Genomic DNA, 21,199 nt, shown 5'->3' on the forward strand with positions numbered 1-21,199 from the left:
CAATGTTTATAAATCAGGAAAGTCTTGGACGCTAACCTCATTGTTATAGTTTCTCATCTCTTATCCTCTTAGTTAGTCTTAATTTAGCTATGTAAATACGTATCTATTAATTGTTAAAAAAATAAATTTAAGTATTTAATAAAACTTTAATTTTGACCTATATGACGCAATTTACGAAACATCAAGCTATCTCATCGACGCTCAGTCTAACGATAAATATCGCAAATAATATACGCGTAATAACCTATATGTCAAAGTTTGCAAGATCTTTACCGCCTGGTATTTACTAGTTAATTATTTTTGTCTATATTTTTTATTTTTTAGTCAAGAGTGACACTAATATTTTTTCGCTCGCTGATTAATAATAAAATAACAATATTACCTGTACGTACAAAGCTGAAGTTCATTAATACTTACACGAGCAAATGGGTTACCTGATAATAAATAGATATACACCCTTTAAACCGGAATACAACAATGAATACAACTATTTGACGGTAGAATATCTGATGAGTGAAGTGAGGAAACTCAGACGAATTTGCACAAGGCCAAACGCCAAGTACTGTTTAAGTACGTTTTCTCATAACAGAGAGCGCGAGATGAACCGTGTTAGGCAAAAGTGTTCCAAACCACAGAAACAAATAAAAAAAAAACAATAATCTTTAAAGAATAAACAATAATATACAACACTACTGGATACTGTAAAAATCATTAAATACAAACGTCACTAGTAAAATGACTTTATGCATTAAATTTAAAAACAAATTATTAGTGTTACCCTGGATTGAAGTTTTTCTACATACATAACATTTTCCAAATCATCATCCTCCTGCCCTTATAACAATTTTATTTGGAGTCAGCGCAGCATGTCGTCTCCTTCCATACTTCTTTGTCGGACGACATCTCACAAGTAACATTCTTTCTAATCATATCGTCTTCCACTCAATCCATCCATAGTTTCTTTGGTCGTCTACCACTATGTCCATCCACATCCATTCTCAAGACCACCTGACAATATAGTCCCCATAAAAGTAACAGCCTGCAAATTTCCCACTGCTGGGCTAAAGGCCTCCTCTCCCTTTTGAGGAGAGGGCTTGGAACATATTCCACCACGCTGTTCCAATGCGGGTGGTGGAATACACATGTGGCAGAATTTCTATGAAATTTGTCACATGCAGGTTTCCTCACGATGTTTTCCTTCACCGCAGAGCACGAGATGAATTATAAAGACAAATTAAGCACATGAAACAGCGGTGCTTGCCTGGGTTTGAACCCGCAATCATCGGTTAAGATGCACGTGTTCTAACCACTGGGCCATCTCGGCTCTATATAGTCCCCATTCCTCTGCATAATATGTCCATACCATGACAGCCAACATTTTCCAAATATTTTTGAGTGGAGAGGAAGAAGAATGGAGAAGGAACGTTATTCGCTTAAAATTTAAGTGCTCTAAGTCCTGCAATCGAAATGTAAATAAATGTCTAAAACGAAATCCTACCTTTTACTATTTTTATAATTTCACCGTCTATCTGGATAACGAAAATATCACTTTTATGAATACTGAGTGCAATTTATAATTATAGCGAGTAATTAGTCATGAAGGTTACGTTATCGGAGAAAATACTACCCACGCGCTTCAAATTGTCGTTTATTATCAATATTAATAACAATTACCAATTATACCTACTATTACTATATTCATATTATGGGATCATTTTGAGCAATCTTTTAGAGCTTAATAGGGAACATGCAAATATAATTTATGAAAATCTTGCAACAAAATTTTTAAAAAAAATATAAAAGAAGGGTCACTACAAGGTTTACATTTGATAAAATTGTGTTTTTTGACAATAATACTACGATTTCATTTAATATAAATTTAGCGTCCAATGACGTCACTCCCGTTATGACTACTTATTTGAGGTTATAGTAGTTAAAAAAGTGAACATTGAAACGAAAATTAATTGCGTTTTTCGAATTAAAATTGGACTTGAGTTTGTCAAAGCAGACTCCAGATTCCTCTATTTAGCTTAAACCCTCTTTTACCTTAGTTTTGTGTCAGAATGTCCAGTCAATAACCATTTATTTGAAAGCCAGTGAAGACAAGTACGATCAGTGGGTCAGTGACAGACAGCAGTGACGTCATATGAAATATAGATCCGTTTTCACTCGAAAATTGAACTTGAAATTTTGATACCGCATTATTTGCAGAAAATTACAGTGTTGTAATTTTTAATATACATGTGGCCTATCTCATATGGAGTCTTAAAAATAAACACAAAAATAAAAATATCGCATCTGCCCTATTGGGGCTATTAAGTTCTGTAGAATTTACTGTCACGGCGTAACACTAGGTAAAGTATTATAAAAAATTCCTAGATACACAAACGTAAGTACATTTTCTATTCATTACTCTCAAACTCCGATCAGCCGAAAATCAGACACAATCCGAAGACTAAGACCATACGAGACACACACCTTGGAGAACATGTAGGCCGATGGAACGGTGACAGCTACCAGTAAGAACGTTATAACAGAGAAACTTCATAAACTTGATTGAACACAGCGAGTCTTACGAGACCAAGGAATAACAAAATTAAGACAGCACTTAAGATTCTGAGCATAAATCCTACCTCGTAAAGCTGAATATACAAAATGATACAAAAGCGTAAGATTTTATAGGATAAATATATTCAAGTTTAAGTCAATTTTTTCCCATTAATACAACAATACTCTATTATTTCTGCTTATTATCTTTCTAAATAAGCGCATTATCGATCTTTATGATTCAATTAAAAACAGATTACAAATTCTAATTCCAGGGCATAATTGAGTAGGTAGAAGTAGTAGGTACATTTTTGTTTAAATTTATATATAAAAGGAGGGTACAATCGCAATTTACATTTAATTCTTCCGTTGCAACGAAAAGAAACGGTCATAATGTTTAACTTGATTAATCCAAAGCAGAAATCTCCCCTATCTAGAAAGGAAACATATGTCTGGAAATCTCCGTAAGTGCCAAAGTAGTAAAGGATACAGAGGAATATATATTTAGTTTAAAATATATAAATTTATATCTTAAAGTCATCGTAAAATAACAAAATTATCGTTGAAACTAATTCCAGGATAATTTAATATTATTTTTATGCAAATTATAATTCAAAAAAATACAAGAGACTATTATACATACAAATATACATACACACATGTCCGATGCGGTTAAGGTAAGCGTTAGAAAATTTCCTCTAATGCTGTGTACAGCAGCAAGGCCTTCTCCGCGTTTTGGAATTCTATTAAATGTACAGGTCACGCGAATAAACTCAAAATTTTCTTTTCTCAGGAGATATTATTTTAATCCTTTTATAAAATAATGAGCATTTTGTAAATGGGTCAGAAATCATTTTCGAGAAGTTTTTTTTTTATAATAATAGTTAAGTTTTTCTCATAACAGTCATTAATTTTAAAAACTTTAATTATATTTTTATAGATACGCATGTAAAGTGCACAACAGCATCTTGGATTTTGTAGGAAACACACCTCTTGTCAAACTTAATAGAATCCCTAAAGACTATGGACTTTCTTGCGAAATTTGTAAGTCGAAAAGTTATACAATAGCATTCTCATTACTTAGATATTGTCTTTCCTTTTATTTTGTCGCTATTAATATATTTATTTGAATTTTAAGATGCGAAATGTGAATTTATGAACCCAAGTGGCTCCTCAAAGGATCGAATAGCACTCGCGATGCTTAAAGATGCAGAACAAGGAGGATACATTAATGATGATACCGAATTTGTTGAGGCTACATCCGGAAACACAGGCATTAGTGTCGCTTTAAGCGCCACCTTGTTGGGTTAGCAAATATATACTTATATGTTATATTCTTTTTGATAATCTTCTAATCTCTTTTTTTATTTCAATAGGAAAGAAAGCTCATATTATAATGAGCGATAAAAATTCTGCTGAAAAAGTGAACACCATGCGTGCACTAGGCGCTGATGTTGTAGTAACAACAAAATCACCCATGCAGTTGGCTAGGGAGATTAAGGACGCCCACCCAGATACCGTAGTTATGTTGGATCAAGTAAGTGACAGAAACTATTTTGGTTCTTATTATCTATAGGTAATATAAATGAATACCACTTACTGTTTAATAGCGAAATCTCAGAAACTAACATCTACTAACTTGAAATTTGGCAGGTCGGCTAAGGATTTTACGAAACTCTAGAATAGGCTATTTGACAATGTGAAAAATAAATTGTGAATTATTGTAATCAGTGTATATTATGAGTTTAAAAATGGTTATTTACTAACGAAACTTGAAAATAATGCTTAATTTATTCAAAAATCCATAAATAAAAATGCATTTTTTTCAAACGTTTGTCACATAACACAAAACGCTCCTGATTGGCCGGGCTTATGATGATGTCACTTTCTTGTAAACCTTGCTTTTCTACTATATGTACCACAGATTAAAATACAGCAAAGTGACGTCACCGACCCCATTGCAGCGCCATATTGTCCAAGTAGCGTTTTCGCGCTTTATTTAAATATGGAATTTTTAATATGATATTTTTCGGCAAATATGTACTAGAAATAAAAAAATCAACTTTTACTGGGTTCCTTAACCTCTACTAAATAATATAAAATGAATTTTAAAAACCAGTCAAATAGCCTATTTTACTAAACGGGTAAAACAGAGGTTGGAAATTTTTGTTCTATATATTACGGGGAAAAGCGCAGGTTCAGCTAGTTGTAAAATATATTTATTCGTAGTCGACGTGAATATATTAATCTTTATTTTCTACCCAAAGTAATAAGTAATATAGAAAAGTGCAGTTAATCGCATATATGCTAAATATGGAAATCTCGAAAGCAATACCTAACATCGACATATATCACGATTCTGGTTGTGAACTTTCAGAACAGAATTTAAAATAAAATAATAACATACTGAAATCGGCTTTAAGCAAATTGTGTTGACATGAGTATTTTATTTATATTTTTCCTAGAATATTACAATATTTTAAAGTTTTTAGTGCATATTCATAAATTGTAACAAGTAAACAAATTTTAACTGATATACTCAAGTTAATGTTAAATATATTTTTTTCTTATTTGTTCTAAAATATAGGTACATATTTTAAATGAACTTTCTTAATAAGATAAATAAAATTGTATTTATTTGAGGTGAATACTATTTTTATAAAATTAATTTTATTATATTATTTTTAGTTTGAAAATAGTGCAAATCCAAAGGTTCATTACGACACCACTGGAATGGAAATTATAGACGCCTTGGGTAAAGTGGATGCGCTTGTGTCAGGAGTCGGTACTGGGGGCACTTTGAGTGGAGCCGGACACAGAATTAAAGAGAAGTATCCTAAATGTTTGATTGTGGTCGCCGAACCTGAAGGATCTACTATGTTTAATGTGCATTCAAAAAATCACTCGTTTTTGGTAAGACACCAAATTATTGTTAGAAAATTGTGTTAATCATTATTAGAATTTAAAGTATCAAGTGTTAGTAGAATTATATAAAAGAAAATCGCATCGGATCTTCGTAATAAAAATAGTAAAAATTCTTAAATACCTACGTATCCATATTAAAAATCTGAAAAAGAAATAATTAATAATAAATAAGTTATAACTTAGTTCTATCTATATTAATATTATGAAACTGAAAGTAACTTTGCTGTCTGTCGGTCGATCTTTTACGACCAAACCGCTGAACCGAATTTGATGAGATTTGGTATGAAGCAAACTTAAACTCCAAGAAAGGACAGCCAACACCCTAAAACGCGAGCGACGCCGCGGGTGACTACTAGTAGTACTTATATAAACGAGTCATTTAGGAAACATTTCAGGAGTTTAACTTATTTGAAATATGTAACTTTTAGTGTACTTACAAGTGTAAGTTTATAACAAGCTAGCGCTATTTTAAATTAAGAATAAATATTCAGGTGGAAGGCATCGGCGGTTCAAATATTCCAATCGTAATGGATAAATCGATTGTCAGTGATTATGAAGTGGTATCAGATGAAGAAAGCTTTTTAATGGCCAGAGAAGTTATTCAAAAAGAAGGTTTATTGTGCGGTAAGACAATTGATATATAAATATCACCAAGGAACAAAAATACACAGATAAATACTACAAAATTATAACCATTTTTTATAACTCCGTTCAGGAGGAAGCAGTGGAGCAATAATGGCTGCAGCAATAAAAACAGCTCGCAAAAATAAACTCGGTGCCGGCCACCGCATTGTCGTAGTTCTACCGGATGGGATGCGGAATTATATGACCAAGTTCGTTACTGACCAATGGATGGAAGCACATCTGTTTATGGATCCACCTAAACATACTATGAGGTAGATCATTACATGCCGCAAGTGTTTATTCAAAGCCTTATTTTGAGCAGAAACTTAGAGCAAATGTAATAGTAATTTTGATTACTTGTCCAAAATTTATATATCATACGCCTGACATCTTGCGAAAGTAATCTGTACTTTGGGTCAATTAGTGACTTAGTACAAATAAATAAAGTAGTTTGATGCGATCAACAGAATCCTAAAAAACTTTTGAACACCATTGTTGCATAATTAAAAAAAGGAATGTGTTATTTATTTGCAAATACGACTTACTAATTAATTTATTTTATATAATATTTAGACCCTGGACATTAAAACATAGCAGATTTATAATACTCGATAAAATATCATCAATTACAATTTTATCCAATTGAGCAGTTACATACAATCGGAATCATAAAAACATTAAGAGTAAATAATATAAAGTTTTTTCCAATTACTTTTAGGTGGTGGACCAAACCAATCAATGACTTAACTTTAACTCACACTTATCCTATCATAACCGATGCCTATACCTGTTCAGAAGCATTGTCAGAAATGAAGAACGTGAATATAGCCATTGTTGCTAATAGCAAAGGGTAAGAAATAAAAATATTATAATATGTAAATTACTGTAATCAATTAAAATGACACTACTGTTTCAAAAGAATAATCAACTAATATTATTTGTTTTAGATGGTTCGTAGGTGCAATTTCAAAGGATAATTTTAGAAACTTAGCTACAAATCCGACAAAATTACCATCCCAAAATTCTGAAGAATTCAATTTTAACGATCCAGTTACTGACCACTTGATAAAAGATTGTTATAAATTGGCCAAGAATGGCAAGAAAGGAATGCCAACAATAGGTCTCCTATCCCGTATGTTAGACATAACGCCGTTTGTTGTCATCGGTCAGAATATTTATGACTCTGAAGAAGGTAAATAAATGTAGATGTTTTATTTTGCTTACCATGATAATAATGAGAGTGCATCTGCATTAAACGTGTAAAAGAGGGCGTAGTGACAATGTTAATAAATTTGAAAGGCTGTATTTTTAAATAACCAAAAATGACATTCATCATTTTTCAATTTATACAAATTGTTCTCTGTTTTTATTTAGTTATATCCGATTAATTTTTCAGATCATTTTTTACCCGAGAGTGTGGCTACCGGTGACGATATCCTCGATTACATATTTTCATTCAACAATAAAGATCAGCGTTACACAAACTTAATTTAAGGTATCGAATCATGTAAAAATAAATAACAACTAATAATTGATTTAGCGCGAACTTATCATTCATTTATTTCTTTATTATTACATTTATTATTTAAACGTTTACTGTATTGTTTTAAGAGTACGTAAGGAGCATGTCATTAAAAATATTTTAACAGCATTTGTATTATTATTTGCATGATAACGATATTCATAGACTCAGAAGAAGAGATAAAACTAAAAATATTCGAATGAGTTTTAATTTTATATTTGATTTAAGCACCAAGTAATTAAAAAATAGAGAATATGCCCATGCACTTAAACATATTTTACTAGTTTTTTTACTCCTAGATCCTTTGTATGTTGGCTAAAAAGTTCCATGTAGGTATACGTATACAATTCGCTCGAATGTATTAATTACTAGCAATTTCCATTTTTGATTAAATTACTTTCATTAACCTATCAATTAATTCAAGATAAATATTATATTTCAATTTTTCTGATTTGATCATATTAAGATAAGATTTGATTCACTTTAATAAGTGATTACCAAATATGACATATAAATTATGTTTGAATATCAGAAATATCTTATCATGTTATAGAACGATAGATGGCATATCAACGAAGCAGATCGGTTTCTTCCGGTAGCAATTCAATAAAATGTGGAATGCCCCTGGCCCCATTGTAATGTAATCTGAAGCACTTACTTCAATTCGAGTGTCAATAGCCCTAAATTAAAAACCCATAATAGTATCCTACTTAATGAATTATATAGTACTATTTAAATTGTATCTAACAAAACCTTTTTCTCGCTGGGAAAACGCATTACGCGTTTCCCACCCGTGAAATGTGGACTCACCGGTGCCCAATACGACCCTAGTACAACGGAATATCCACTAAAAATCCAACGGTATCCTCTCCGTTTTTAATAATATACAATATTCATAAAATATAACTAACAATGTTAATTATAAAGCCTAGCATCTTAAAATTATTAAACTTAACATTAACTAGAAATAAGAATAACATCTTTTGAAAATATTATCGACTTCCTTGTAAAAACCTTTTTTTAATACTTATCAATTGTCAGCGACTTGGGTAATTTGCAAAGTTCGGAATTAGTGGAATTAGTGGTTACTAATGAAAATGCAAATCCTGCCTGGATTTGGTTCTGCGATCTGAAAGAACTGCAAAATTTTTACGTCCTTAATTTATATTTATAACGATTCATATCCATAAACTTGATGGTATAGAAAGCAACGTAAGAAAACATGTATTTATTAAATGTTATCTTGTTTAGCACTAAACACAACATTATTTAAAATATATTCAACCAATGAAATTATATAATACAATATTGTATAGTGAGACATATTGTTAATAATCAAGGAGAGCATGTAACTGCTTAAAATGCGTTAATTAATATATACTGTATATACACATGCACAACGTACGAATTAATTATAAAAAGAATGTCATGAAGTTATGATTGGTTGATTACAATTTGCAGTATTCATAATTAGTTATACCACCCTTACCAGGCAATCTTCTTAGTAGAATACTTTGTACACTAGAATACTTTGTAGAAACTTAGAAAGTTCTAATGGATATAATATATAGAAATATACGCACCGTGCAGAATGGAAATTTACATAATGTTAATATTGTATTAGCAATTAAACGGACTTTTAATTAGGACCTTTAGTCAAATATGAATCAGCAAATTAAAGGAAAAAAAAGCGATTATTATAATTCAAAGCTCAGAGAGGACAGAATAAAGTCGATAATTTAGAATAAATATCCAGAATGAAAATAATAAATGTACATTTAGTTACTAAAATAAACAATAACACAATAAATATTATAAACGATGGAATGTCTGTGTGTACATTAGATGTGTTTATATTAAATGATAGATATTTATTTGACGTTTCCTGTCATAACTATACAGTCTCAAATTAAGTTATTTTTTGCGCAAAAAAGTACTGTCATAATATGTATGTGTTATGTTTTTAATACTTAATTTCGTCTGCGTTACACGGTGCTAGAAGTTATCAAAAGTCTGTATTCGATTAACGATAAGACTTTATAGTAAGGTTATAATAGTAGCGGCTAAACACAAATTAACACAATCTCTAAACAGTCTAACATCACTTCAACAAAGTTCAGTGGCTCAGTTCAGTTCAGTGCAATTCATTAAACGCGTGTAGATTGACGTGTTAACCACTCTAAGCCTATAGTTTCGTGACTTGTGTTATTTTTAACTGAAATTAATTTACTAAAAGGTAAATTTCAGCTTTTAAAATATACGAACTCTATTTAAGATTTTTTTTTTGGATAAATAAATTACAAATCATATGTTTCAGTTGTATATTTTATAAATAGAAGTTAACTCGTAAAGCACGTGAAAATGGAAAACGGTACATCGAAGTTTTTTAACCTCAAGGAATTTCCTCATATTGTTAGAGCCTTGTAAGTATAATAGTATTTCTCACAGCTTTATTAAAAACTTAACTAAGTTGCGTAAATTTTATTTATTTCAAATTTTAGGGACAGAAATCTAAAGATACAGGATAATGTATTAAATGTCATTGGTAACACCCCATTGGTTAAACTATCGAAAATACCTAAGGAGGAAGGTATCCAATGTGAAATGTGTAAGTAGTTATTTCTTTTTTATTTTAGTTCAGTGATCATTTGAAATGAAATGGTTCTGATGTAACAATTTTAAACTAAATGTTGTTTTAATTTAAATGCATTTCAGATGCTAAATGTGAATATTTGAACCCTGGTGGGTCTGTAAAAGACCGCATTGCATATAGGATGGTTTTGGATGCTGAACAGAGAGGAATACTCATACCTGGTAAATCTGTGATTATAGAACCGACATCTGGAAACACTGGAATAGGGTTAGCTCTTGCTTCTGCTGTGAAAGGTAATATTTTTGACCCTTCAAAATAAGTTTTACATTCACAACAATTTTTTTTTTTTTTTAAATTAAATGTATTACTTAACAAATAATACAAAGTATATTTACTTCATGCTAGGCTACAGATGCATCATTGTACTACCAGAAAAGATGTCAGATGAAAAGGTTAATACTTTGAAAGCACTGGGTGCAGAAATTATCAGAACACCTACAGAGGCAGCATCAGACTCGCCAGACAGTAATATAAGTGTTGCCAAACGTTTATCAAAGGAGATTCCTAATGCTGTGCTCTTGGATCAGGTAAAAAAAAAACCATTTTAAAACCTACCATTTTAAGTCATAACTCCGTTGTAATGTTATAAAAGTCACTTTAGTGCATCAAAAGTTATAACTAAACTCTTATCAGTATATTAATTTCATGTATAATATAAATTTAATGCAGGCTTCTAAATTTTTTTTATAAATGTGTCATAGTCATGAGTACAATATTGTATCATGTGCTCAAAAAAATACAATGTTATACCCCAAGGGAACGATAAGTTTGATAAATTAGTTTATCATTTCAATACAAACAGTGTGTTTATTGTGTGTTGAGTTTCCTGACTACTATTTCTTTTATTCTATTTATAGGTTTGCAATAATCATGCATCTATATATGTTAATTTCCCTAACCTTGCTCATCTATTATCATATCATTACAAATAAGTTAGTCTATATTGACATGTTAACATTACTAGATGCATCTCTATATATCATAATTTTTCAAGGATTTTTAAATAGGAAAATACCTATAATTTCAAAAAACCAGAAATCACTCATAGTTTCTAAATTTTAACCAGTGTATACCATTCATAATGATAGTTTAATGTTTAATATATTTTTATTTGTTTTATACAGTACAACAACCCATGTAATCCACTGGCACATTATGATGGAACTGCTGAGGAGATCCTCTGGTCGTTGGATGACAATGTAGACATGGTAGTAGTTGGTGCGGGAACATGTGGCACAGTTTCCGGCATCGGTCACAAAATTAAAGAGAGATGTCCCAAATGTGTTATAGTGGGTGTAGACCCTCACGGATCAATACTTGCTCAGCCCGAAGAACTTAACAAATCTGATGTTCAAATGTATGAGGTGAGTGACATTTGATATTATTTTTGCTATTAAAAATTAATGTGTTATTGTTTAAAAAATGTAGTCATAATTATTTTACTCATTTATAATTATTATATTAGACCTTTTTGCTGTTCAACATTTTATAATACTAAATAAAATATAAAAATGTTTCGCTAATTTATATCGATATTATAAATGCGAAAGTAACTCTGTCTGTCTGTCTGTCTTGTCTGTATTTCTTTCCCGCAATCCACTGAACCGAACTTGATGAATTTGGCAGTAATTATCTAACTTTTACTCCAAGGAAGCAAACTTCTTACTTTTTACCTTCACGTTAAAAACATGCGGAGCCGCGGGCAAAAACTAGTCTGATATAAATCAATAAATTGCTTAAAATCCCCTAAATACTGAGTTCATAGATATATTTTTATGTAGTTCATGATTATTTTCTTATCTATATTCCTACTTAAATTTTATCTTTTAAAAGGATTATTTTGTGTAACACAAAAAGACTTTATATAGGTATATTTTTCCACTCATTTCAATGACGTTCCAAAATAGTGCATTAGTCTAGATATTGCTTCGTGATTTATCGATATACTTTTTATCGCGGTTAAATAAAGAGATTACAGAGAAAACCTAAAAAAAGTATATAAAAAAATTGATGGTTCATTCTGCTCATCAATTTGTAATTTGTTTATAATATTTGAAGTCTTTACCATTTGTGGATCGCTGAGGCTCTTTCTGCATAGTCTATATTCTTGAAGATGTTAACAAAAATATCGATTCAGCGATACAGCCAAAAAAAAACCGATTTTTTTATACTTTCTACATGTATAATAAAAAAAAATCTTTGATCGACAATTGATAATCCAAGGATTTTACATATACAGCCCAATTGCAGTGATTATCATTCGATTCATGATAATTACGATAAATACTTATGTAAGAAATGACGTCTTGTCGGAATTATAATGCAAAAAAAAAAAATTATCATACAGCGAATGAATGCTAATTGTGATATGCAAACTACCTTCATTTACAATATTTACCCAAACTTATTAAGAACGTCATTTCTGCACCGGATAATCTTGGCTAACGATAAATTCAAATAGATATTTATAGATTTCGATTACGTAAAGTAAATAACCATAATATTAAAAGTTAACAAATAGTAAGGACGTCATCAGATGAATATGAACACTGTATTTTAATTAAGTATTGATAAATTGACGTTTATGAAAGTCATGTTATTATAATATGAGGGATCAATGTGGAATTAGAGAAGGTACCTAAGGGCCTGATAGTAGTAGAAACGCTAATTTTCCCCAATTCATGTTAAAAGATGTCTACGAAATTATATTTGTTATTAAAATAAACATAACAGATATATGTATGATCTAGAGTAACTACAGGCACAAGGGACATAACATCTTAGTTCCCAAGGTTGGTGGCACATTGACGATGTAAGGAATAGTTAATATTTTTAACAGCGTCATTGTCTACGGGCGACGGTGACCACTTACCATCAGGTGGCCTATATGCTCGTCCGCCAACCTATACCATAAAAAAATGATTTTTGCTGTTTTTACTCCTAGTAATCTCACGCATACGCCGATAATAAGTTACCATGGAAGGGCGCGCCTTCGTTAGTTAATGGTTCTGTACTCACACGCGAATAGAATATAGATTACCTGTATTGCATATTAAATGATAATTTTATAATTATTGAAGAAGAAGACCTTGAAATGTACAGTTTATTATTACTACGACATAGAATGCGCCATACATTAAATAAATAATATTAAAAATATGTACAATTGTACATATTTGAAATATCCTATTACAAGTCTGGATTTTCACCTTCGTGAAGAATGACTTCATGAACTATATAAAGAAATTAATTTTAAATACTCGCCATTGTAAAGATAGTCCAAGGTCTTGAACACAGGAAATTTAAAAAAAAATTGCATATGTCTGAAGTACCAAATATACTGCCTTATCAGACAATGGCCTAATTATTTATTTTCTAAAATAAATAATCTGTTATATCAACGCTGAGTTACTTTCATAACATTGTTACTACGGACAGTTGTGATTATTTATACGTACTACGTACAGTTAATAGGTCCTCCTAAGGTTACCCGTAACTGGCTTTGTATTTGAATTGAAAAAAAAGAACGATAGCTACAGTTTGATAAACTTAAGATAAACTATATTGTCCACGCTCCCATAATCTCGCTATTTATTGCATAACTCGTTTTTCATACACAAGTGTGATATGAAATCGTACCAATAACATAAAACTATTACAGCAAAGAGTTTATAAGTCACCAAAACAACATTGCTTTATCGAGTCATTAACTAAACATTAAATATATTTTGCATAAAGTTTATCATCCCAATAAACATATATATCGTTTACAAAAACAATTTAATAATATTTGTAAAAAAAAATAGATTTTTTAATATAATTTTAATTACGTAACAATTGATATGGACAAAATACGTGTTCATATAAGTATTTTATACTTGTATGTGTTTCAACAAATTTGAACAAATCTTATGTTGCATATAAAAAAAAATACAAAATCATCGTAACAATATAAAAATAAAATGTATCGCATGTTTTTGATTTTAGGAGTAGTGTAATCTTCCTTGGGGTCCAAACTTTATAACGTGTTTCAACAAATTCGATTCATTTGTTTAGCCGTGAAAGCGGTACACACAGAGTTACTTTAGTATTAACATAGTATAATATTAGTATAGATTAAGTGTCTTAATGCACGCTATTACATTAAATACTTCATTCTGTACCGAATGGTTAAGGGAAATAACGTAGGGAAATCATACGAACCAACCACCAACCAAATACCAACCACCTGCGAAACAACGGGGCAGAATAAGTTCAGAGCCTTCTCCTGCAATCTGCCTCCTCGTGAGGAGGCAGATTACCCAACCATATAATTATCACTATCATATTTTTAAAATAATTTAACTTGTCTGGTTCAGGTGGAGGGAATTGGATACGACTTTTTGCCGCGTTCTCTAGACAGGAAAGTAATAGACAAATGGATAAAGACGGAAGACAGTTCGTCATTACAAATGTCACGGAGACTTATTAAAGAAGAAGGATTACTGTGCGGTATGTTATATGTATATTAAGTCTCTTATATATAAAACATTAATTTAATTGCTAAAATAAACATGTTTAATTTTAACAGGACAATTATATAATTTATTTATAAAAAAAAAACAGTAAATATTTTTTGTACTAATGCCTAATCAGCATTCTATTAGAACCAGGTTTACATTGAATTACGGCATGTAACATAGAAATACTATCATTTGAACGATTAGAACCAGTTTTACATTGAATTACAGCATGTAACATAGAAATACTGTCATTTGAATGATTAAATCCGGTTTTACATTGAATTACAGCATGTAACATAGAAATACTATCATTTGTAAGTAAAGTATCAAATTATAGTAAACAATAAAAACATGAAAATAAGTTTTCATATCGCGCAACAATCAGTAAATGATTGGAAAAAATATGTCATTGAAAATCATGAATCATTGATAGTATTTATATACCAGTTATTTTACCTACTGGTACTGCATATGTTGTTTACGATTACATACGGGAAAAAAAACAATATATCTACTTTGCCGTTGGTATAATTTACGTGCTATTGTAACTAATATTAGAAAAATATTATCAAAGATAGTATAAACTATATACTATTATATACTACTAATAATTCATATTTAATTTCGGTACAAAATATCGTGAATAAATATAAAATAAAAAAATATAAAGACCGCCTAAGAAGTACGATAGTTATAATACAATACAATAATTTTAAGTATCGCGTATAAAAAATTTAGGCTTCATTCAATATAGGATATATAATTCATTTTTGTGTCCGCAACCATTGTTATAGAACTATTTTGACGATCGTATATTTATGGGGTCTTTTTATTCTGATAGGGTTATATTTTTGTTGATGAAATTGAATATCAAAATTTAACATTTAAACTTGGTCGAGAACTATTATGATGGTACTGCCACAACAGACTACCAATTTCGTTTCTGCGATAATGATACTATCCCTATTACGTACCAACTTGTTCCTCACAAAAATTAAGTTTAATTTTAACTGAGGATAAATTCTGATTATTTATATCAACTATACAAATCTATACATTATTCAACTTTCCATTCCATCCATCATCATCATTGGGTCAGCGTTTGGAAAATAGGAAAACTTTTGAACGGAAACGATTATATTTGGATTCAATTGCGAAAATCTGTCAATTTCTAAACTGCTATTTTCATTGCTTAGTTTCGTTGGTGTGTTTAACATGTGTGTGTGTGTGTGTGTGGATGTGTATGTGTGTGTGCGCTATAAATCTCGTTTTTGCTCAATAGGTGGCAGCAGTGGCGCCGTGATGTGGGCGGCGGTGCAAGCTGCAAAGAGTTTAAAGGCAGGACAGAAATGCGTAGTACTATTACCGGACAACATTCGTAATTACATGACCAAGTTCATCTCAGACCAATGGATGGAAACTAGAAACTTCAAACCTTACCCGACTAATGACAAATTGTGGTAAGTTAAAATTAATTATAAAGAGCATTTTTTTAATATAAGCAGAATTAAAATATATGCAGTCAAATAAAAAGTAGTCTGTATGATTTAAATCATGTATATAAAGTGAGAAAAGAAGTGTATATATAAAAAATAACGACGCGACCCGCCTTCGCACGGGTACAACGCTGATACTAAATATAGTAAAGAATGTCTAAATTATCAGTGTTTCTTAATATTTTTCTAAATTACTCTATCTATTAAAAGCACCGCATCAAAATCCGTTGCGGAATTTTAAAGATCTAAGCATACAAAGGGACGCAAAGCTTTAAGCGACTTTGTTTTACACTAAAGTAAAGTAACAGCTCGTACATTTCCCACTGCTGAGATAAGGCCTTCTCTTCCATTAAAGAGAGGGTTTGGAACCTATTCCACCACGCTGTTCCAATGCGGGTTGGTGAAACGCTCATGTGGCAGAATTTCGATGAAATTAAACACATGCAGGTTTCTTCACGATGTTTTCCTTCACCGCCGGGCACGAGATGAATTATAAATACAAATTAAGCACATATATAAGTTAAGATGCGCGCGTTCTAACCACTGGGCCATCTCAGCTCATAGCTTATACTATGTGATGATGATAAAAATAATCATCATTTGTTTACATCAATTCCGATGATATTTCTCTGATATAATTAATATTATACGGTCACGGTATCAAATTTCAATGAATAATAAATTATATAGCGTTTAAAGCGTAAGAATCTCTATTACGCCAATTACTCTGATGGCATAGCAATAAGTGTGATGTTGATAAACAATATCACAAACGTACTTACAGCGCCGCTACTGGATTTTTTAATAGACTTAATATCCCTTATTTAAACCCGAGAAATTATAAACCGTCGCTATAATATCATATAAGCTACTCACTAAATCATGTATACGAACATCAATTACATGATTATAATAATACTTTGATAATATATCAATAACTTTCGATGTAATGTAATTTGAATGAGAAATTAATGTATAAATGTATACGTAAATATTTGTTTCTTAATCCAAACGCCGACGTAAACGTAGTAATGTATTTAACTTTTGACATAATGAGATAAGTTAGCGAATTATAACAACATAACCGCGTAAATTTATTTTATCGACAAACTGGATATACACAGACGTCACGAATAACATAATCCCACAATTCTCGGAAATGTTTTCGTTTAATAATAATTATGTCGATGTAATAACACAATGAAAAATATGAAATTATTTAAAAAAAGATATTTATTAGGTACTACACACTTGAGAGCTTTGTCCAAAAAGTAACACTGGAGCGTCTTACACTCTATAATGTCTATCTGGAAGAAATGAAAACAATTAAAAAAAAATTAAATACTCTTCAAAGTGGTAGCTTTACTTAATTGCTAAATGACATTTCAAAGTGCTTGTAAAAGCCCACTTGAATAAAGTTTATTTTGATTTTTGATTTTGAAAGACAATACTCACATAAGCTACTTCCGTAGACCTAAGTTAACCTAACAGTTACGAAACGAAAAGGGGGATGCCCTTACACGTGGGTGATGGTAACAAAACTAAACTGTGTGTCTGCTGGTTGTCACTCGAACCTTTTTTAATTATATAAAAAAAGTATGATCTCATGTTCATTCCACCACAAATAAGACGTCTCGGAATTTTGTTCATAATTACACTATGAGCCTCTAGTTTGCAATGTGTATTGATGTTCTTTACACATACTAAAAGAACACCTGATATAAAGAATAAATAAATATAAATTACAGGTGGTGGAACAAAGTAGTTTCTGAGGATGAAGATTTTATTCAATCAACCGCAACTGTATCACAAAGCAGCTCGATCAGTGAAGCTATCGCGGCGCTGCGGGAGAGTAAAGCACCGGTCGTCAACATTGTGGACGATAAAGGGTATGTTTCATAATTACATCGTTCAATGTTGTTAAAATTTTGTTTTTTTTACGTTTGGATCAATTTTATAATGTAATCAAGTTATACAATTAAAGTATGGCTCGAATATGTTAATTAATATATCCGTTTTTACTATTTTGAGGACCTTTAAAATTGTATTAATGTTTACTCTGCAGCAGTTATGTGTAGAGTTAGAAAAACAATTTGATGAATTACGAAATTTTACCAATTAAAATTAAACGTATTATTTAATATGATATTTCTTAAAATAAGTTTCTTTTTTATTTTATTTAAAATAAGATAATTGAATGATGATGAACAATATGAATGCAGTTTGACCAAGTTTAATGCTTATCGCGTTTGAATATTTATATATTATATAATTTAAATGGCGCGCGATGAGAACTCGATCCAATCTTTGGGAACTGATACACGTGTGGCCCGGTTGCTGTATCATCAGTAATCTCGCGAGTAGTTGAATTTTAAACTTGTACTTTGTTACTGTTGACTTTTGATTTGCTACTGCATTCTTTTAGGGATTTATGGTTATACAATTATTTTTAGTCAAAACAATAATCAATTACGAATAGGAGTAAGAAAAAGAGAGAGATAAATTTTTCAAAAGCCAATTAATCGACATTGATCCTGTAGTCAAACATACATATAATATAAGCACATACAAATATATTAATTTCTGCATACATTTAATTTCCTAAAATCCTACTATTTTGTGATTATTAGCAAATGACACTTATAACAAAATCACAAATTACATGTAATTATTTAAAATTTTCTTTGATAACGCTCATTCGCTCGCTGTCGATACTCTTGGCCCTTGGAGTAGTGGTGCAAAGAGCTTCATCAAAAGTATAACACCTCGCCCAATGATATTCTAATAAACAGATATGTTATATCCATACTAAACAACAGAAAAAAGTGTGCCGCGCCGGGGACCGTTTATTTTAGTTTATTTTTACATTTCGTTAAAAGTAAAAAGGATAGCTTGATAAAAACAATAAGTAAAAGGCATAACTAGATGTTTTAATTACGCAAAACGTATTACTACGTAATTATGATGTATTATAACGTATTACTACGTAAAACGACTAAAGACAAGCGTCCCAATTAGGACGTTTTCTAGTCTTCACTTTTTGCGTGTTAATATAATATCTGTTTACTAAAACATCTTTGACCTCTCCTCATTGCCTCCACTGGTGATAGGAGGGCTGGTTCGTTTTTTGCTCAGAGGATCGAAATTGCGATTCAACGGGGAAATGCTGCTAGCATTCTTTCCACCGTTCGACGCGGTCAAGATTAATACAGTAATTAGTTTTAGTTCATATTTGTATATATATATATATATATATATATATATATATATATATATATATTTAAGCATTAAAAAAATAATAAATAATAATTTAATGTATAAATTAAGCTATATTTAATTTTAACAATATTATAATTTTCCGAAAAATATTTTCGAACGAATTTCAAATTCTTGACCATAAAACGACATATGACATTAGTGTCATTGAAATAAAAATTAAATAAATATGTAAAAAATTACAAAAACAAACCTCAAGATAGCTGTTTTAATATTAAATGCGCCCTTTTAAAAAACAAGTTTCGATAATTTTAGATAACTACTAAATTTTTTTATAAAATGGACTAATGTTGCTCTTGCTCGTGCTATTAATCCTATTCATATACGTAGTCGTTTTATTTCTTGATCAAGTAACAGAAAAATAATTACAATTCCTAAAGGCCATGTAACATTAATTATGAACATGAATACTCTTCCTTAAAAACAATCAAAAATTCCGTATTTATATTTCAAATATTACAATGCAAAAATGTTAGTTGACATGTACCTATATATGTTCCTTTTAGAGCCTTTAAAAAAATACTTTTATTTTAAATAATATAATAATTATTTTCCATATTGTATGTACTATACACTAAACACTATTCTCATTAAAAGTTATTTATAATTAATAATTTATTACTATTTTCAGATCGTTGACAGGAATTTTCACAGCAGATAATGCAAGGCAAAGGTTGGCGAATCTAGCAGGCAGTGTTGTTGAAGACCTCGAAAAATTCACTGTGAAAAAATTCTATAAAATCGATGTCTCCAACGGTTCCACTTTAGCTGCTGTTTCCAGAATGCTCGATATTGCTCCATATGTGGTTGTTGTCAAAACAGGTAATGTTTAATCCAATTTACTTTCTTCTAGTGTATAATCAAAAATATTTCATAACATTCTGCTTTTTTTTTCAGATGCATCAAACAATATCCAGAAACCAATTGGTGCTATAACATCTGATGATCTATTGACATACATCACTAATAAGAGCAATCAATTGAATGGGAAATGAAGTCTTCCTTAGTATATTTGCAGACAAAGTGATATATTATATAAGCCAATATTATTTAATCAAATTTATTCACAATATATGTTAGCATTTATTTTATTCGACTCAATGTAGATACATAGATTAAAAGAAATACATGTTTGTATTCTTTAAAGCTCAAATCTACATTTCAATATGACAAAGAATACATATTATTTATAACAAAATATGGAATGGAAAAACCTTTATATGACTGCCAACTGTACTTAATATTCAATGACGAAAATACATACATTTTATTAAAGCATTTAATGTCCTCCTCATTCCATAGTGCATTCAGTAAATAGTTATGTAACATTTGATTATTAAGTAACTTTACAACATAATCAAATTAATTGTTATACATTTATATATATTTTGTATTAATAAATAAAATTAGTGATTTAATTTTCCTATATTATTTTTCCTACAATGACCACATGATTACTATAAAAGTTCGATAAATACATATTTTAGTTAAAACATAACATAATTATGTACGAGACACTAAGTTATACTGCATATTTTTATTTCTTATTTTCCAAAATGCCAAACTTTGATATAAACTTTCATCTCCAATTATATACATTGGTAGTTGAATATGCAAAAACATATTGATATCTTCTTGAAGTATGTAAGTTCCT

General features: G+C 30.3%; 2 protein-coding genes across 2 annotated transcripts; both read left to right on the forward strand.

Annotated features, from left to right (window-relative positions):
• Positions 1-2,890: 2,890 nt before the first annotated feature.
• LOC124538386 (cysteine synthase-like) lies at positions 2,891-7,686 on the forward strand. Its single transcript, XM_047115430.1, has 10 exons — positions 2,891-3,011; positions 3,488-3,591; positions 3,686-3,853; positions 3,924-4,084; positions 5,236-5,460; positions 5,964-6,096; positions 6,188-6,368; positions 6,815-6,946; positions 7,044-7,288; positions 7,493-7,686. Exons 1-10 carry the CDS (start codon positions 2,941-2,943, stop codon positions 7,588-7,590), a joined length of 1,518 nt encoding a protein of 505 aa, XP_046971386.1. The 5' UTR covers positions 2,891-2,940; the 3' UTR covers positions 7,591-7,686.
• A 2,004-nt stretch (positions 7,687-9,690) lies between these two features.
• LOC124538385 (cystathionine beta-synthase-like) lies at positions 9,691-20,963 on the forward strand. The gene is made up of 11 exons (XM_047115429.1): positions 9,691-9,854; positions 9,936-10,041; positions 10,120-10,226; positions 10,334-10,504; positions 10,617-10,798; positions 11,396-11,635; positions 14,630-14,762; positions 16,056-16,233; positions 18,018-18,158; positions 20,177-20,367; positions 20,443-20,963. The coding sequence occupies exons 2-11, from the start codon at positions 9,980-9,982 to the stop codon at positions 20,538-20,540; spliced, it is 1,503 nt and encodes a 500-aa protein (XP_046971385.1). The 5' UTR covers positions 9,691-9,854; positions 9,936-9,979; the 3' UTR covers positions 20,541-20,963.
• Positions 20,964-21,199: the final 236 nt, after the last annotated feature.

The sequence above is a fragment of the Vanessa cardui genome, chromosome 20 (genome assembly GCF_905220365.1).
Source record: "Vanessa cardui chromosome 20, ilVanCard2.1, whole genome shotgun sequence".
NCBI classification, from domain to species: domain Eukaryota; kingdom Metazoa; phylum Arthropoda; class Insecta; order Lepidoptera; family Nymphalidae; genus Vanessa; species Vanessa cardui.

Coding starts and splice junctions, on each gene's coding strand:
- LOC124538385 (XM_047115429.1), top strand. CDS start 9,980: ATGGAAAACGGTACATCGAAGTTTTTTAACCTCAAGGAATTTCCTCAT. Junction 10,505..10,616: donor TCTTGCTTCTGCTGTGAAAG/GTAATATTTTTG, acceptor ACTTCATGCTAG/GCTACAGATGCATCATTGTA. Junction 16,234..18,017: donor CCGACTAATGACAAATTGTG/GTAAGTTAAAAT, acceptor TATAAATTACAG/GTGGTGGAACAAAGTAGTTT.
- LOC124538386 (XM_047115430.1), top strand. CDS start 2,941: ATGTTTAACTTGATTAATCCAAAGCAGAAATCTCCCCTATCTAGAAAG. Junction 3,854..3,923: donor TTTAAGCGCCACCTTGTTGG/GTTAGCAAATAT, acceptor TTATTTCAATAG/GAAAGAAAGCTCATATTATA. Junction 6,097..6,187: donor AAAAGAAGGTTTATTGTGCG/GTAAGACAATTG, acceptor AACTCCGTTCAG/GAGGAAGCAGTGGAGCAATA.